This window comes from Triturus cristatus, chromosome 4_2 (assembly GCF_964204655.1).
Source record: "Triturus cristatus chromosome 4_2, aTriCri1.1, whole genome shotgun sequence".
Lineage (NCBI taxonomy): Eukaryota > Metazoa > Chordata > Amphibia > Caudata > Salamandridae > Triturus > Triturus cristatus.
Window position 1 is genome coordinate 203,688,038 of NC_140586.1, and position 19,365 is coordinate 203,707,402.

The following is a 19,365-nucleotide window of genomic DNA, read 5'->3' on the forward strand; positions in this document are numbered from 1 at the left end:
CTGTAATACGACAGCCCCTGATGTTCACATTAAGAACCTCTATAATAATGACATCTGGGGACAAGCTGGTGGCAGCTATTAGGCCCTTTGCTATTTATCAGTCATTCAGGTAAGTCTGGGAGCATCTGATCTTAACTTCTGCATCTCATCATTAGTCCTTTCAGTAACTCATTTATCTCAAATACTTAAATATTTCAATTATTAAAATTAGTTTTCCTTTTGTTAGTTTTCCTTTCTTGTATGTATCTTAAACGCGTCAGCATTTGTGGTCATGATGGCTTTTATAGATCGACTATATCCATTGGTCATCAATCCTATCTCTAACACTAACTACAAGGACACAGGTTCCGCAGCTGACCTCACGCAGGCTCTCCAGAAAACAAATCTCTGAAGGTGGAGCTGGTGAGCTCACATTTTTGAGATATATTAATTTCATTCACAGATCAACTCTTAATTTCATATGAGTCTTTATGCTCACGTGGTGCCAACTTTATTATTTATTTGCAGGACAATGTATAGAAAAGTGCTTGAAATTTAGGCAATAAACTGGATTTGATGTCCTTTGCCTGTTGACATCTTCTTCTTTTAGGTAATGGGGACATTGCGCAACACAATAATGCTGAACCATGTACATGACGGCAGGCAACTAAAGGGGAGAATTCAAATCTCCTCCAAGCAATCGACATGAAGAGGAGGAGGATGAACAAGACCTGACAGGTGAAAAAGAGGAGGACCTACAGTAGGAAGAGTTCATTGTTGCTTCCACATAGATCATCTTCAAGAAGGGCACAGAGCAACAGTCTTCCTCCTTAATAGCTTCTGAGAATTGTCAGTCCCCAGCTAAGCAGCCATGGATGCTAGTTCCACCTATGCAACACGCCTCCACACAGTCCACAACTAATGGGTACCTCAGCACAATCTCCTACCCACTGCTCCCATGAAGGTGCTAACTCTGGTCTTCTCTCAGTCATACGAGGGAGAGAACACTCTTAGTGAAAAGCAAGTATCCCCCATTCATCAATCTTCCCCAAGAACGACCTCATGCTAGACAACCTGCTGGCCATGTCAGACGACCACACTTGCTGGGTGAGAGGAGGTTGGCATGGCCTAGTTCTGCTCTCTAGGAGGATCAGTTTCTCCAACAACAGGCTAATGTGTTTGAAGTTATTCATGCAATGGGGGCTACTCTCCTTGAGATAGCTGCCTCCATTAAAGGACTTCTTCAGATCATTGACAAGGAGACCCGTGCCATGGATAACATTGCAAAATGTTACCAAGACATGGCAAAGATGCACCAAGAACATTTCCAAACTTTTAGGGAAGTGCATATAAGGTCACATGCCTTGGCCATGAGGATGATAGAGGCAATAAGCAAGAAATGCCAATGTCACTCTTCACTGCCAACACATGCAGGAAATTCTACAGAAGCACCTCAACTTAGGAGGGACACGCCACTTGCCAACCTCTGCCATAGCCACCTGCGCCACCTACACCACCTCCACCACCTCAGCCTCCAGCACCGACGACTCAACCAGCACCAACTCAACCATCAACAGAAGCTCAGCCTTAATCAATTTTACCTTTGTAGATGTAGTAGTAGGAGAACCCCCAAAAAATAACTGAACATTTATAAAAAATAATAGCTACTGCATGCACTGTAACCATTTTTGAGGCACACATTCTGTACACTTTTTGGATAACATGGAGTCTTAAAGCAAAGGGGGTGTGGTGTTTGTACTGGCACTTTCTGGTTGGCTGGGGCGATGCCCCAGCCAGGCTGAACCTACCACTCCCGTCAGGGGCGGGTGATTACAGTCAGTCAGTCAAAAGCTTTTATTTCGGTATAATATCATAAAAATACATAAATAATTCTGTACAATAAAACATGATTAAATCAACATTAAGTAGAGTGTAATCCATGAAAGCATTAAAATTTTTATACTAAAAAAATTGCACAGAAAAATTAGAACAAATTAATTCCACAGGGAGCAAATTTGTTAGAGCTGTGACCAAAGCCCAAAGTGATCTCACTACACCACAAGATTCTATAGTGACAATGATAGTAATACTGGAATCAAGAGGGTTGTGGGGCAGAAGGCATTTTTTTGAACCTGGTGAACCACATAGAAAGGAGATATTTGGCCATCGCAAACACTATCAATGGGGTGGTATCGTACTTCAAAATTCTAAACACTACCTGGTAGTCCCTAAGGCCCCTCGACTTACAGAGCTGAATGATCCACTTCTTCCTAGCCTTGATATAAAGGGGGCAAAAAAGAACGACATGCATCTCTGTTTCACGAGTATCAGTACATACAGGACACGTGCTTGATCGATCAGATACTTTAGACCATCTGCATGTAAAAGCCCTCAGAGGTAGCGAGCTGTGTCGAAACTGAATGTAGAGTTTCTTTGCCAAGGGGGGTTGGATAACATCCATGAAGGTTTCGTACTGGGGGCTGAACTTAATGTCCAGGAAGGTGTCAGTGAGCCTACCCAGAGAAGAATGTAATAAAATTTCCTTCCGATACAAATACAGGGCCTCACTCAAAGATTTCTTAGATAGTGTGCGGCTTGTCTCTTCCGGGGCGGACCAAAGGTCCCCCTTCCCTATGGAATAACAAAGGGTCTTAACATAAGTTAACCAAGGGATTTTTTCCAGTTTTCCCCTTGCCAGTATGTCACCCAGGTCGTGCCTATAGCTTGCAAGCTCGGGTGTTGACCAGAGTCGTCTCCAGAACAGGAGAGGGCGATTCAGGGCAATTTCTTCTATAGGAACTAAACCTAAATCCCATCTCAATGGAATTAAGGGGGTGCTTGCAAGTAATTTCAGCAGTCGCCTGATAAAGGAATTCTCAATTACCGATAAAGAAGCAGGAGTAGAATGCCCCCAAAGCTCAGCGCCATATAGCGCGCCCCCTCTTGCTTGGGATTTGTAGATTTCCATGGGGGGGCCCAGAGGTTTGGAGGAAGTGTTATTAAATACCTTCAGTAAACCCCCCACTGATTGTGCTAGCTTCAGGTTTGCCTTCACCATATGAGACCCCCATTTCATTTTGTCATTGAGGGTCACCCCCAAGTAATCAAAGGTAGAGACCCTATCTAACTCTACATCTCCCATCTTGGGGTGGGGACAGTTGATTGACTTGGAGCTGAAAACCATAAATTTTGTTTTAGATAGGTTCATTTCCAGATCCCTTTTTTTGCAGAAAGAGCAAAAGGCCTCCAATGTACGCTGGACGCCCATGAAAGATTTAGATAACAAGAGCGTGTCATCCGCGAACATTAGGGCCGGTATCCTACGCCCCGCAAGGATAGGGGAATCCAAATTAGCGGCGCGCAGGAGATGCTCAATCATCCCATTAATAAAAAGGGAGAAAAGGGTGGGGGCCAGGACACAACCCTGCCGCACACCCTTTTCAACCGGAAATGGCCCTGAAATTTCCCCACATCTCCCAAATCTCACCCTTGCATAAGTGCCTTGGTGTAGGCGTTTGAATAGATGACAAAGGTAGGGGGGAACACCCATCTCTAATAACAGAATCCATAATTTTTCCCTTTGGACCGTATCAAATGCGGACCGAAGGTCCACAAAGATCAAGTAGAGATTACCAGCACCCATGCTGACTGTCTTCCAGTGGATCAACTGAAGCCTAAACAATTGGTCAATGGTAGAGACCTTTGCTCGAAACCCTGCCTGGAGCGAGGTTAGAATTTGATGGTCCTCCATCCAGGACTGCAGCCTTGTTAAAAGGACTCGGGCAAACAGCTTCTGTAAGACGTCAATCAAACTTATGGGGCGATAATTGGCTGGGTCCAGGGGGGAAGATTTTTTATGAATGGGTATAATTTCTGCTCCCAACCAGGTATCCGGGATCTCAAGGCCCTGCAAAATGGCATTGAAGTATACCAAAATGTAGGGGGCCCAAATTTTTAATTCACTTCTAAACAGATCACCAGGGATCCTGTCAAGCCCCGGAGCCTTCCCTACAGCTAAGGTGCTATGGGCCAACTCTATTTCTGAGAGGGAGAAAGATCGACTCACAGAATCTTCTTGGTCCATCTGATTCATTAGAATAACATTAGGCGGGGTTACCAGATCAGATCCTCCCCTAAGGTCACTAAGAGAATATAGGGGTTTAAAGTGGGCGAGCCAGACCTCCTCACTGAGGTTGGGAATGATAGCGGGGCTGCAAGCTACCGTACCAGTTCGAACAATGTTCCAGAAGGCCCTCGAGTCATGATCTGCTAGTGCTTGTTTCATGTTTTGCCACCTGAGATCCTCCCACTCAGATTTTGCCTCCTTAATCAGATTTTTATAAAAGGCCCTCGCAGCCTGGATACTAGACAGTGTACCATTTTTTATCTCCTTAATCAGGGCAGTCTTGGCCAGCCTACAGGAACCATTGTACCAATGCTCAGGCCTTGGGGCCCTTGGCCTTGAGACAGATGCACTGTAAAAAAAAACAACCAGACCGCCGAGGAGTTCCTTATGAATGTTTTGGAAATCTAGGAGATGGTTCTGCTCAATATCCCCATTGGGGCTCAATAGGAGGGAAACCGCCTCCAGGGAGCGAGTGACACTGCTGGAGCAGAGTTTTCTGTTTGAAAATTCGTTGGTTTTTGAAGCTCTGGTATGTCTATTTGTCATATTAATTTATTAATTACTAATAATTAATTATTTGTCTTGTGCAAGTGTGTTTATATTAATCAATCCGTTTGTCCTAATAAGAGAGAGTTACACGTGGGTACGCATAAATGTGCTGTTTAATAATAACGTGCGTGTTTTCATGTTTAAACGTTGCTATGTGCTGTTTATTTTTGAGCACAAAACGCTTTTCGAATTAATGCTTTTCTATGTTGCAAGTGCTAGATAGATACATACACATAAGGGTATTAGTGGGGTTAACACTGTTTAATCACTATGCTGTGGTAACGTTGTTCTTGTTTCTTTTAATTAAGATGGTCTATTGTGGCCTATGGTGGCCTAGTCAAAGATGGCCGATTTTGTAAGCCTGGCCTTGATTTGAAAGTGGAAAACCGTGATGGGAGAGAGCCCTGCTGAATATGGTCCTGAAGTCAGCTGACCACAGTCCTTGCTTGCCTTGCTAAAATTTCTGTGAGGACAGCAGCAGCCTGGGTAATCTTCAAGTGAAATGGAACGTCCTTGGCAGCCTTGGGAAACAAAGGAGCCTTAGAGAAAGACTCTGAACTATGGTATCATTGCCGAGGAGAAGTAGAACTAACAAGATACATTTATGTTTCTTGGTTCCTGTTCCGTAGTCTTTATTTTGTGATTTTTCCTGAGCGGAGATTTTCAAATGTAGCGATGTTACATCCTTTCCTTCTCGCTCTGCTCAACGGTCCAGCGGACATTACAACTTTTCTATGTATCTTTCCTTTGTTCGATTTATTATAAAAATTGTTAGCCTAGAGAGGGTTCTCCCCACCCACTTGCCATTTGCCTTTGCCGCGTACCGAATCTGCGTTGCTGAGGATTGATGCTGAAGGGACTTCGTCTTGAGAGACTTTTACCGAGAGACTGGTCCTGACCCGTTCTGACATTTAGCTAGAATAGGTAACTATGAGAAAAATGATTTATTCTGATTGATTTCCATTTGACTAATTTTAGTTAAAGCAATATAACTTGAACATGGTGTTGGATATTATTTCTTGTCAATTATTGAGTATCCTATTTTGATTATTATTGTATAGATTGTTTAGATTATGTTTAAGGGCAGTCTCAATAACCAGATCTTATCGACCCCGATATAGATGCAGGGTGACTAGGAGTTTTCTTTCCACAGGTTTATTGTTGGTAGAGTATTTGAGCGTATGTTAGTGAAATGGGCCCTAGCGTATGATGAATGTATGTGCGTGTAACTGTGAGATTACTCTATCTGTGGTAGTGGGAATATTATACACACCCTGATCTCTATCAATTTCCTGGTAGCAGAGTAGGATGGTTATTGATGATTGTCTTGATCTGATAAGATTGCTTGTACATTAGCTTATTGATTATTGATTATTGGTTGATGTTGGTATATGTACTAATACTATATGTTGGAGTCGTAATGTTGAGTTATATGTAGTGCTTCTGGAACTTGGGAGCTGGTAGCAGTTCCGTAGTAGGGCAGAGGGAAGTATATGCTGCTCTCGGGAAAGACGGAATTGTAAGGAATAACGTGTGACAATTGAAGTTGCGCGTCACATTGTCTGGGTTCGGAATCAGTGACATTGTCGTATGTTACTATTAGATATTTCTGGTATATAAGGAGTGTGTATGATAGTGAAGGTTATCTGTGAAACTCTGGTCTTAAGTCCCAGGGATCCGTAAGGATTACCGTTAAAGCTTATCGCGGGAGAAGTAATAGGTATTCTCTGAGCTTGTTTGAGAAACTGGGCAGAGGAAAGCTGTTTAGTTGATGTATGTTATAATTCTGTAGTGGGACAGATTGTTCGCTGTTCACGGGAAGCAGGATTCTGTGTGTATGTACTATATTTTTCTTGTATGAATGTGCGTAAATGTATATACATATTTAATTGATTGTAAGACTCTTTGGACAAGTCCTAGAGGAAACAGTTAAGAGATGTATGAAAGTTTGTTGACTCTTGAGAAATAGATTCTCTTTTACTATTCTGTGGTTAGCGAAGCAGACAATGGAGATGTTTTTATGTTGTAACTAATAGATTTTGTAGAAATTTGACACGAAGTCTACTGAAAAGATTTTGTAAAGGAGGGGTAGACGAGTGACAGAAGACAGGAGACAAGCGACTGCAGCGACTGTTGACGTCAGAAAGACCACGCTCTGATTGGATAGTGGATCAGAATAGTGTTCGCGCTAGGATTGGTGCGTTGGTGTGAGCCGCGCAAGGATTGGAAGAGCTATTTAGTGACGTAGACGCTCCAGGATTGGTGCGTTGGTGTGAGTCGCGCTGTTATTGGTTGAAAATTCGTATTGTATATTTATAATACGGAAAGAGTAGAGAGTTTTTGGTAAACGCTAAAATGTATTACCAAGAAGAGAAAAAGAAGAAAACATTCTTTGGTAAAATTAAAAAGTGGTTTAACAAGGATAAAGATGTTAAAACGAGAGAGGGTGAGTTGTTACCTCCAACGAAAACACCTGCATCCTTCATGGCTGCAAGATATGGGTTTCATACCTGTATATGGTTGGAGAATTGGGTTAGGTATACTAAAGAAGATGGTGTTCTAGCATTTCCAGAACATGGTTCATTTAATCTGGCCGTGTTGAGAAATTTACGGGAAAAGATGTTATGTCTAGACCCGAAACCAAGACCTACGCAGTTCGAGGCTTTAGTGGAATGGGAAGAGGAAGTACATGAGCGAGAAAAACAGAGATCTGGAGGGTACTACAGGTATATGTTTGGGAGGAGACATGATCGTGAGACTCATCATGATCGAATGAAAAGGTGGCGAGATGTTAGTATGTCAGAGGGATTATATCCGATGAGAACAGTTGAAGGAAGAGCAGAAAGGGTTCCTGAGTCAGAAATGAGAAAATATGGAGTTAATGAGTATGAGGATGAGGTCTTGAATGACATGATTTACAAGAGACCACCTCCATATAGACCAGAACCGGATAAGAGTACACCAGTTGTTTCTCCGATAAGGGATACAGTTTGTGTCAGTGAGACAGAAAATGAGACACCTGAGTTAAGAAGTGATCACTACCTTGATGAGAATGCCAGACAATTAGCCAGAACTACAACAGAGCTGACTGAGAAAATTAGGGAATTAACGAAAAATCTGGAAGCTGTTACGGTGCCTGTAACTATAGGTCCGGTTATGCCTGTGTTTGACAAACAGAGGACAGGTGAAAATGGACTGGTGATTCCATATGTTGGGAATAATTTGACAAATTCAGTTGGTCCTTCAGGAGATTCAGGTAAAAGAGCAGAAAGAACTGACCTGAGACAATCAAGACATGACATATGTAGTGAAATACTGGATGCTAGTGAAGCTAGTTGTTCAGGGATGCCAATTTTAGAACCGCAGAAGAGAGTGGTTCCAGTAAAAAAAACTGCTGAAATAACAGTTGAAGATTTGAATGATTGGATGAAAGTTCTACAGAAAAAGGATAAAGATTCACAAGTAATTGACGTGGCTAGGTTACGTGTAGAACTAGAAGAGCTTGTTACAGGAACAGTTCCAACAGAAATTCTGAAGAGTCATCATGATGGTGAGGTAATGTTTATGTGCAAGAACATTACCTGGAGAGCAAGAAATACACATGACAGGCTAAGAGCAATAGCGAATGAGCAGGGAGTTGACATTGATAAAGTGAAAGCTTTACAAAAAACTTACAGGATGGATTTTACAGAGAAGGATATTGAAAATTTGAATGCTACTGGTAGAACAGGACAGATTAAGGAAATGGTAGCATTATTGCGAAGATGGGGTGATGTAGAAAAGTGGAAGGATAGGTGGTATAAGAAAAGAGAGGAAGCTGAAGATAGAACAACTTATTCAGCATTTCCAGTGAGAGAAAAAGAGAAACCAGTGGATAATTATCCTATGAGAGAAATACCTGGAGGAGGATATGTACATGCTCCATGGACCAGACAGGATATTTTATCATTCACGAATGATTTCCCTCGATTGAGAGAAAAGCCCGTCGAGTGGTATAGGCAGGTAGATAGGTTTGTGAAATTGTCAAAAGTGCTGTGGGTTGACCTGAATAGTCTGTTTGATATAATTGTTCCAGCAGACTTGTGGACTGAGTGTAAAATAGTTGTGAGTTGGCCTACTGAGGAATATCCAAGAGACCCAAGAACAGGGGCACCAGATCCAGAGGTAATGAGAAAGTATGATCAGGTGATGGTATACCTGAAGAGTAAAGTTCCTGCAAAAGAGACAGACTGGGTAAAGATAGATCGAACACAACAGGAAGCGAAAGAATCAGTTCATGCTTTTTACGAGAGGCTGATACTGGCATTTAAACAATTCAGTGGAGATGAACACCTGGGTGACAAGGATTTGAGTCATTTTGTATACAGATTTGTATATGGCCTTAGACCTGAAATTGGTGAGAGAATTCGTGAGCATACAGTGGATTGGCAGAGTAAGAAAGTAGATGAGATTCTGAGACATGCGAAATACTTTAGTGATGAAATTGAAGCAAAACAAAGAAAGCTGAAAGAGAAAGCAATGTGGGCACAAGTGAAAGTTGCGGAAAGACAGGAAGCACAGTTAGTGGAACAGGCGAATAATCCAGGAAACAATGCAGGGAATAGACCTAGATATGCAGGGAAAGGAAAAGGAAGTCTTGAGGAAGCGAAAAAAAAGTTTCCCTGTCACAACTGTGGCCAATTGGGGCATTGGAGATCGGAGTGTCCTAATCCACCATTAGTGAGTAATGAGAATAAATCCTTAAATCAACAGGTGCAGAATGAAGGAAATAATCAACAGCAGCAACAACAGAAAGTTGTGAGACAGCAGAGTCAAGAGCCAAAACCGCCCTTGCCGCAGAATAGAGGGTTACAAAAGTATAATCAGGATTCAGGATTCTACAATGATGAACAGGTAAACAAACCAAGACGTTCAAACAAGGTACAACAGTACTTGTTAAAGAGTGAAGGGAGTGAATCTGAGGGTGATTATTGACGGTGCCGAGGAGAGGAAGAAGAGTGCATACTTGGTGCAACTCTAGAAATAGACCAGGCAGGACCATTTGTGGATGGGAAAATAAATGAGGAGAGTGTTACTTTTTTAGTAGACACAGGTGCGACAAGATCAACTGTCAGGTCAACAGATGTTAGAAATCTTCCTCTCTCGGATGAAGCAATCCAAGTAGTTGGTGTAGCCAATACGCAAATCAGAACACGTCTTACTGAACCAGTAAGAGTACAGATAGGGAAATTTTCAGACATGCACAGATTCATTGTCTGTGACACGAGTCCAGTGAACCTGTTAGGTAGGGACTTGTTGTGCAAGATGAACTGCACAATTTTTTGTACACCGGATGGAATAGCCTTTGAGACACCAGATGAGAATGTTTTGTACCGAGTGACTCTAGAGAATAGAGAACGTGAGTTAATTGGTGCATTTGCTGTGTTTAATCCGGAGGATTTGCCTCGAGAGCTGAGAGACACAGTGAAAAGGACAGTTTGGGATTTTACTGGAGAGGATGTGGGATTGATGAATAATGTAGATCCAGTGAAAATTGCAGTGAAAGAGGGAATTACATATCCTAACATTCCTCAATACAAAATGACACCAGAAATAATTGAAGGAATAACTCCTATAATTGAGAAAATGATTCAGCAGGGAGACCTGAGAGAACTACTGAGTAGTCCGTGTAATTCACCGATAATGGGACTGAAAAAGCCTAATGGGAAATTTAGGATCGTACAGGATTTGAGAAAAGTTAATCAAATTGTGGTGGCATGTTGTCCTATCGTGCCAAATCCATCAGTGATCCTGTACCAAATTCCACATGATGCTGAGTGGTATACAGTAATTGATTTGTGTCATGCGTTCTTTTCAATTCCATTACATCATGATAGCCAGCCGATTTTTGCATTTAGGTTTGGCCAGCGTATTTTAGCATGGTGTCGTATCCCACAGGGGTATACAGAGAGTCCTTCGATATTCAATCAGTTATTGAAGAAATCGTTGGAGAGTTTGATCATGCCTGAGAGCTCAGTATTAGTGCAGTATATTGATGACCTACTTGTGGCATCAAAAACACGTGAAGCTTGTGAAGTAGATACCATAGCTTTACTGAATCATCTGGCAGATGGAGGGTTAAAGGTATCTCCAGCCAAATTGCAATTTTGCAAGAAAGAGGTGCATTATCTTGGACACAATATTGAAAAGGGTCTGAGAAAAGTGACGGATGACAGGATCAGAATAATCAGAGAAATGAAAGCCCCAAAAACTCAGAGAGAAGTGAGAATGTTCCTGGGTATGGTGGGTTATTGTCGTCAGTGGATAATTAATTTTTCTTTGATAGCAAAGCCACTGATTAAACTGACAAAAAGTGAGATGACAGACCCATTGGATCTAGATGCAGAACAAATGGCAGCATTTGAAGAGCTCAAAAGTAAAATGTGTGAGGCTCCAGCTTTGGGTATGCCTGACTACGAAAAGGAGTTTGAGTTGTACTGCAGTGAGAGAAATGGATGTGCACTTTCAGTGTTAATTCAGAAGCATGGATTACTGAGAAGGCCTATTGCGTACTTCTCATCGACACTTGACCCTGTAGCTGTGGGTTTACCAGGTTGTCTGAAATCTGTGGCTGCAACATGCAGAAGTCTGGAACAAAGTGAGGGAATCATAATGGGATATCCTGTAAGGGTATTCGAACCTCACAATGTGGCAATTCTTTTGACAAGAAGCAGAACCCAGTACATGTCACATAGTCGGTTGACTAAATATGAAAAAGTGATTCTGGGAGCATCAAATGTGACTCTTGAAAGATGTGTGAATGTGAATCCAGCGACACTTTTGCCGGATATTGAAAACGTGGGTGTAAAGATGGAAGATGATCATGATTGTTTGGATGTGCTTGAGTACTGTACAAAACCGAGACCAGATATAAGGGATCTTCCCTTGCATGAGAGTGATCATGTGTTGTTTGTGGATGGATCATGCCTGAGAAATGATGATGGTGTGTTATGTGCAGCATATGCGGTGTGCAAAGTTTCAGAGGTCATGGAAGCATCACCATTGAAAGGAGTGAAAGTTGCTGAATTGATGGCATTGACAAAAGCTTGCGAAATTGGGAAAGATTTGAGGACAACTGTGATGACTGATAGTCAGTATGGATTTGGAGTTGTGCATGATTTTGGCCAGCTTTGGCTACAAAGAGGTTTCTTGACATCGAGTGGAACTCCGATAAAGAATGCTGAAATGATTGGTAAATTGCTTGAGGCGATACAGCCGCCTAAGGAGTTAGCAGTTGTAAAATGTGCTGCCCATGGACAAGGAGAGGATTTTATCACGGTTGGAAACCGTTACGCAAATGATGTTGCGCAATACTGCGCCAAAACAAATCAGTCCATTAATCGGGACAAAGAGGGGGAAATGTCTTTTCTCTCTGTGATGTTTACTAATGTCTTAGAAACATGGGATGAAGTGAAACAGTTGCAAGATGAGGCAGGAGAGGAAGAGAAAAAAGATTGGATTAAGGCAGGATGTGCTCCAAGAGAAACAGACCATGTTTGGGTCTACAGAGATGGCAGACCAGTAATGCCTAACTCCATTTTGTCGTCAATGGCAAGAATGTATCATGGCCAGGGACATTAGGGGAGGGATGCGATGGTTAGGTCATTTAAACAAACCTGGTACAATGCAAAGTTCAGGACAATTGCAGAAAGCATCTGTCAAAGGTGTTTGGTTTGTCAGCAATTTAACACTGGGAAAAAGACAGTGGTGAGTTTGGGAACAATAGGCAGAGAAGGAGGTCCTTTTACAAGAATGCAGATTGATTTCATTGAAATGCCCCAAGTAAACAGACTGAGGTATGTTCTAGTGGTAGTCTGTTTGTTTTCAAGGTGGGTGGAAGCTTACCCGACTAGAAGAAATTATGGAATAACAATGGCAAAGTTACTGTTAAGGGAGTTGATTCCTAGGTACGGGTTTCCAGTAACAGTTGAGTCTGATAGAGGTGGACACTTTCAAAATGAACTCATGGGTTTGATTTGTGAAGCATTGAAAATACAGCAGAAGCTTCATTGTGCATACCGACCAGAGGCTTCTGGTGTGGTTGAGCAGATTAATGGCACAATCAAGAACAGGATTGGAAAAATGTGCTTAGCCACTGGCATGAAATGGCCAGATGTTTTACCTCTAGTGCTGATGACTATTAGATCTACTCCAGATAGAACTACTGGCTTGAGTCCGCACGAAATAATCATGGGATGTGCAATGCGCCATGCATTTGTGCCTGTCAATAAGTTGGTGACAATAACTGATGACATGATTTTGGATTACTGTAAAGGCCTGGCTGACGCAGTTCATTCTGTGTTTCACCAGGTTGGAGAAGAAGCTACCACACTTGAGAAGAAGCAAGCCCATGATCTGAGTCCAGGAGACTGGGTGAGGATTAAGGTACACAGAAGAAGAAATTGCTTGGTTCCAAGGTGGGGAAGGCCGAGACAAGTTATTCTGACTACGACAACTGCAGTAAAGTGTGCTGGAGTGAAACACTGGGTACATGCAAGTCATACTCTGAGAGTTCCAAACCCAAAAGAAGGGACTGGTAAAGAGTATTTTGAAGAGTCAGATTCCAGTGATGATGAAGATACAGAATCAGTGGGGAAAGAAGTAGGAAAAGCTTCGAATGAACCACTGCGAGTATCAGAGAAAAGATCAGATTCTGTAAGAGAGCCTGAAGTTTCAAAAAGCAGTGAAGGAAAAAGAAAAGAAAAGAGAAATTTCACAGAGACTACTCCTGAATCAGAAGAGGAGGAGATTGAGGAACCACTTGAGATTATACTTGAAGAAGTAGGGTCAGAAGAAGATAGAGAGGGACAGATTGCGGAAGACCCCCGAGGAGGTGTAGGGAACATTCTTGATGAGCTAGGTGAAGGGACAAGTAGACAGCAAGAAGATTGCGTGTCGGAGACTCGAGGAGGGACAGAAGTAGGGAAATCTCAAACAGTGGTGAAAGAATCTGTGGAAAAGAAGAAAACTGCTAGAAAACGAAAACAGAAGGCACTTGAAACAGAATTGGATGATGAGAATGAACAAACAGAGGGTCGAGTTCTGAGAAAGAGAACTTGGATTGGAGAACGAAATGAAGAAATAAAGCCGAAAAAGGTGATAAAAGGAGATCGTTGGCCTAACAACAGAGTTAAGAGGCTGAGATACAGAATAATAAGAGCAAATACATCAAAAGCTGAACAGGTGAATGAAGTATCGAGTCAAAGTTCAAAAGCTGAAGGAGAAGAATCAAAGGAATCAAAAGAACCAGTAGAAATAAAAAGAGTAAGAAGACCCAACCAAAAGTACAGATCACCGGAATGGTCTTATGTGGCACTGTCTGAAGAAGGAAAAGAAGAAACAGTGACTCGAGATAATCCGGAAGAGATCTTGAGAGAAGTGGTTGAGGAAGATACTGGTGAAATTCTGAAAGTACTCTTGACTGACATTGGAGAAGAGTCAAGTACTGAGGATTTTGATGTTGGAGATCTAATACAATTTGATGTTGAAGAAATTGAAGTGAAGAATGACAAGTATCCAAACTGAATAAAGGAAGGATTCACTTGGATTAAGTGAACGAAAGGATCTTTTGGAAAGACTGAAGAAAAATTTGAAAAGAATTGTTGAAGAATTTAAGAGTTCCAATTTCAGTAGTGGAGTAGTAGAGGCTAAATTAAAGTAGTAAAATGGCTAACATAAAGGATAATAGAAATAGATGTGCCTTCTTTAAAAGGTGGTGTAGAATGTGCTGCTGCTGTACTGGATTATTAATGCTTCTATGGGGTGTTTTAGTTTTATTAGTTACTTTTAGAGTTGAGTTTGAGATGCATACAGAGAATGTGACAAATGAAGAGGAGAATTCGCAAAAAGTAGTTCCGACAAATACCGCTGGAGGGTTTCTTTTGGTGAATACGGAATTAAGTGCTGTACGTGCCATGTCTATGCAAAATCGACTTGCCCTTGATATTCTATTAGCCAAGGAGGGTGGAGTCTGTGGAATGCTGAAAGTTCAACATTGTTGCACTTACATTCCATACGAAAGCAAAGACCTGAAGGTCTATATCAAAAATATTACTGATTTGCATGAAGAATTAGTACCACTTGAAGCTGAGAATTTATGGACTAAAATAGCTAATAAAATGATAGCTGTTAAAGATTTTATTGCAAAAATAGGTAGTACTATTATAGGTAGAATATTGTTTCCTTTAACTTGTATAATTATTGCTTTACTGATACTGAGATTAGTGTGTGTGTGTTGTAAAAACAGGGGAGGGAGAAAGAAACTGAATAAAGAGAAGAAAAACAAGAGGTTGAAAAGAGAACCGCAAGAAATTGAATTGGAAGAATTAAGGGAGAGTGTTTACTTAGAAACAAAGAGGGATGATGAAAGAGTGACTGGTGTGTAATGTTGTGTAAGGGGAAAAAGACATTTCCGATTTCTCCTAAAATGGGATTACATTTTCACAAATTTTTTTTTTTTTGGGGTTTATTTGGTGATAAAATCACCAAAGGGGGGATTGCTGGAGCAGAGTTTTCTGTTTGAAAATTCGTTGGTTTTTGAAGCTCTGGTATGTCTATTTGTCATATTAATTTATTAATTACTAATAATTAATTATTTGTCTTGTGCAAGTGTGTTTATATTAATCAATCCGTTTGTCCTAATAAGAGAGAGTTACACGTGGGTACGCATAAATGTGCTGTTTAATAATAACGTGCGTGTTTTCATGTTTAAACGTTGCTATGTGCTGTTTATTTTTTAGCACAAAACGCTTTTCGAATTAATGCTTTTCTATGTTGCAAGTGCTAGATAGATACATACACATAAGGGTATTAGTGGGGTTAACACTGTTTAATCACTATGCTGTGGTAACGTTGTTCTTGTTTCTTTTAATTAAGATGGTCTATTGTGGCCTATGGTGGCCTAGTCAAAGATGGCCGATTTTGTAAGCCTGGCCTCGATTTGAAAGTGGAAAACCGTGATGGGAGAGAGCCCTGCTGAATATGGTCCTGAAGTCAGCTGACCACAGTCCTTGCTTGCCTTGCTAAAATTTCCGTGAGGACAGCAGCAGCCTGGGTAATCTTCAAGTGAAATGGAACGTCCTTGGCAGCCTTGGGAAACAAAGGAGCCTTAGAGAAAGACTCTGAACTATGGTATCATTGCCGAGGAGAAGTAGAACTAACAAGATACATTTATGTTTCTTGGTTCCTGTTCCGTAGTCTTTATTTTGTGATTTTTCCTGAGCGGAGATTTTCAAATGTAGCGATGTTACATCCTTTCCTTCTCGCTCTGCTCAGCGGTCCAGCGGACATTACAACTTTTCTATGTATCTTTCCTTTGTTCGATTTATTATAAAAATTGTTAGCCTAGAGAGGGTTCTCCCCACCCACTTGCCACTTGCCATTTGCCTTTGCCGCGTACCGAATCTGCGTTGCTGAGGATTGATGCTGAAGGGACTTCGTCTTGAGAGACTTTTACCGAGAGACTGGTCCTGACCCGTTCTGACATTTAGCTAGAATAGGTAACTATGAGAAAAATGATTTATTCTGATTGATTTCCATTTGACTAATTTTAGATAAAGCAATATAACTTGAACATGGTGTTGGATATTATTTCTTGTCAATTATTGAGTATCCTATTTTGATTATTATTGTATAGATTGTTTAGATTATGTTTAAGGGCAGTCTCAATAACCAGATCTTATCGACCCCGATATAGATGCAGGGTGACTAGGAGTTTTCTTTCCACAGGTTTATTTTTGGTAGAGTATTTGAGCGTATGTTAGTGAAATGGGCCCTAGCCTATGATGAATGTATGTGCGTGTAACTGTGAGATTACTCTATCTGTGGTAGTGGGAATATTATACACACCCTGATCTCTATCAACACTACTATAAAAAGCTGCAAGCTTTATTTCATCGGTCACAACCCTTGCCCACCTAATCCGTCTACCTCCTGCAGCTAGGACCAAGTTCTCGCTATTAGGTGGTGTCAGGCCGTGTGGGCCTGCACTACCACCAATATTATTTACCAATTCCAATGACAATAAGTTATGATCGCTATCGACCCGCGGAATAACAGAAAATGCTGCTAAATAGCCCCAAAATTCCACGTTCACCAGAATATAGTCGATAGTCGAAAAACTCCCGGGTCTATTGAAGGTGAAAACTCCCGGTACATCAGGGCACAGTCTACCATTGCAGGCCCTCAAGGAATGTGCAATGGCTAGCTTATTGATCTCGAGGGCTAGTGGGAGAAGACGCTTGGCCGGGTAGATGGTAGGATCTGGGATTTTATAATTTTCGTCCTCATCGCAAGTAGGAGAAGGGATCCCAGGGAGGGGTTCATAGTGACAGTTAAAATCCGCACCTAATAGTTTGTGGGACGCAGGGGAAAGGGAGTGTAGTACCTCATCTAAAGCCCCCAAAATCGACAAACCCAGCTGTACCGGATAAGGACGCAGATAGACATTTAGTACTACCAGCGAGTATCCGGCAGGGAAGGTAAGTAGCAGGCACAAGATATCAGGGGACTTTGTGTCTATAGACTTTGCAGAGCAACCTAAATGAGTTGCAACCCAAATAGCTAACCCCCCCGAGGGTCTGCCCCTGGTGCCTTGGACCGCGGGAGTAAAAAAAGCTGCGTAACCCACCCTCACTGGGCTGTACCGAAGCCAAGTTTCTTGAAATAGACAAATATCAAAATTGTCCATTAACTCTCCCCACTCAGGGTCAGAGAGTTTGGACTCCAGTCCAGCCACATTCCAGGACCCTACTAGTGGTCTACGTGAGGGTGTACGACAGGAACTGGCCACCAAGGGGAGAAAAGTAGGGGACTCATGGGGAGCAGTATGTTCAGGGGGGCACAACTCAGGGTGTCCTTCCGTAGAACTGTTATTCAGATGGAAAAAAAAGGAGGGAGTGAGTCCTCTCCCAATACCAGGTGCGGCCAAGGAGAGATCCATCACCACACCATGGTCCTCTCTACCAGGGTTCCCCTCCGTGTGCATGTGCCTTCCCTTGATATGCCTCCGGGATGATGGTCAATCCACGGAACCAAGCACATCAAAACGGTTGGCAACCGGGATATTAAAATAGGAATTATGAGATGCTTGGTGAGAGTATGGAAGTTCCACAGGGTTCAGGACATTGGGATGGGAATAAAAATACCCCAAATGAGAAGTATCAATGGAACCAAGTTTAAACTTCCCACCCAGATCCAGTATGTGTCCCACTACTCTGGGGTCCCTAAAATTAATCAAAACACAATCCCCACTGATGTCCTTTGGACGAGTCCCTAGCCAGCTAACCCTGCGAACAAACAGGATTTCCCCTCTGCCAACTCCATTCAATGGTCTATTTTTAGACAACCAATGGGTGACTTTGTTTTTTAGTTCATGGTAAGTTTCCCCCTTAGCATTAGATAAAGGAGGAACTCCTGTAAGCACAATCACATACGGAGCTGACTCGGGGGGAGCTGTACAAGTGGAGAGGGATCAGCCAGGTTCCAAGAGGCTAAGTTCCCACCCATATTAGGAAGAGGCCTACCCCCACCAGAGCTCCGTGAGCTATGATCCTTATTACTCTGGAGCTGATCACAAGCTGATGAAACAATAGAGACTCGGGGGACGTTCAGGGGTATAGGGGGACCAACAAAAAGCGGAGGGGCTATTAGTGGCGTCACAAGTGGCTGTGCTGAAGTAGAGGGAGTGGGGAGTGAGCGGGAACTAGGCTGTCCCTGAGGAGTAGGATTGTTAATCATAGCTTGGGTGCTAATACCTTCCGTACAGTGAGAGTTGTGCAGTGGAACATGGTTGGCTGCTGCTTCCCAATACCTTTGGTATTGATAAGGGATACCAACCTGTCTATTTTAGATGACAGGGTTTTTAGGAGAAGGTTTAGGGAATGATCTATATGCGACTGTAGATCTATTAGTAGAGTAGGAGCCCAGACCGGTGGATTAGAAATAGGAGGGTGTTGAGCCAGGACTGAAGGGGCAGGCCCAGCTGCAGGAGGGGCAGAATTTAAAGTCCTTTTTTTAGTTTTCTGTTTATTTTTCTTTAACTTTGCCTGCTTCTTGGGGGCCACTATAGAAACAAAGGAGGATGATAATGGACCAACTTCCGACAGCTCAGGCTCATCTAAAATCACCTGTGCACAAGGTAAATGGGTAAAAGATGGCAGCATAGATGACATAGCTTCCATATCCACATGGTATGTGGACATATCAGCCGAACCGTCGTGTGGGGGTGCCATAGTAAATGCAGGAGTAATGGACAGCCGTCTTTCCGTGTTTTCAATGGCTGTAGCAACCACCCCAATTGTTTTCTGCAGCATTTTATCTATCGCTGTCAGACTTGGGAGCGGGGGATTCGAGTTGGCTAGTTGTCTAGTCATAGGACGACTCGAAGAGGGTTTAGTGTGTTTCCCCATAACTCGGGTGGAAGCTAACAAGCTGGTGCAGTACTGATAGAAACCCCTATAAAAACAATAGCTAAATACTGAGCAATCAAATATAAAAAGATAAAACACTCTATGTATAGCTTATGGCTGAATACTATAAAACAAATAAAAGACACGACTCATTAAAGTCCAGACTAACCCAGAGTTCACGACCAAGAGATGTTGCCCGACCCGGCCTCCTCCGGCCCCGGACGGCCACAGACGGTCCCGCCCTTGTCCCGGGCTTCTCCCGGC

General features: G+C 42.3%; 2 protein-coding genes across 4 annotated transcripts in view; one reads left to right on the forward strand and one right to left on the reverse strand.

Annotated features, from left to right (window-relative positions):
- The window catches only part of LOC146833388 (single-pass membrane and coiled-coil domain-containing protein 3-like), a 389,302-nt gene extending 387,607 nt beyond the window's left edge, over positions 1–1,695 (forward strand). For both annotated transcript variants that reach the window (XR_014960579.1, XM_085601195.1), the window contains one exon: positions 590–1,695. Coding sequence is in view for 1 of the 2 variants with exons in the window: in XM_085601195.1 (XP_085457321.1) it covers positions 590–688 (99 nt within the window). In the remaining variant the exon portion in view is untranslated. The remainder of the gene's footprint in view (positions 1–589) is intronic.
- The window catches only part of LOC146833389 (uncharacterized), a 195,860-nt gene that overhangs the window by 42,759 nt on the left and 133,736 nt on the right, over positions 1–19,365 (reverse strand). The gene's annotated exons all lie outside the window — the stretch shown is intronic.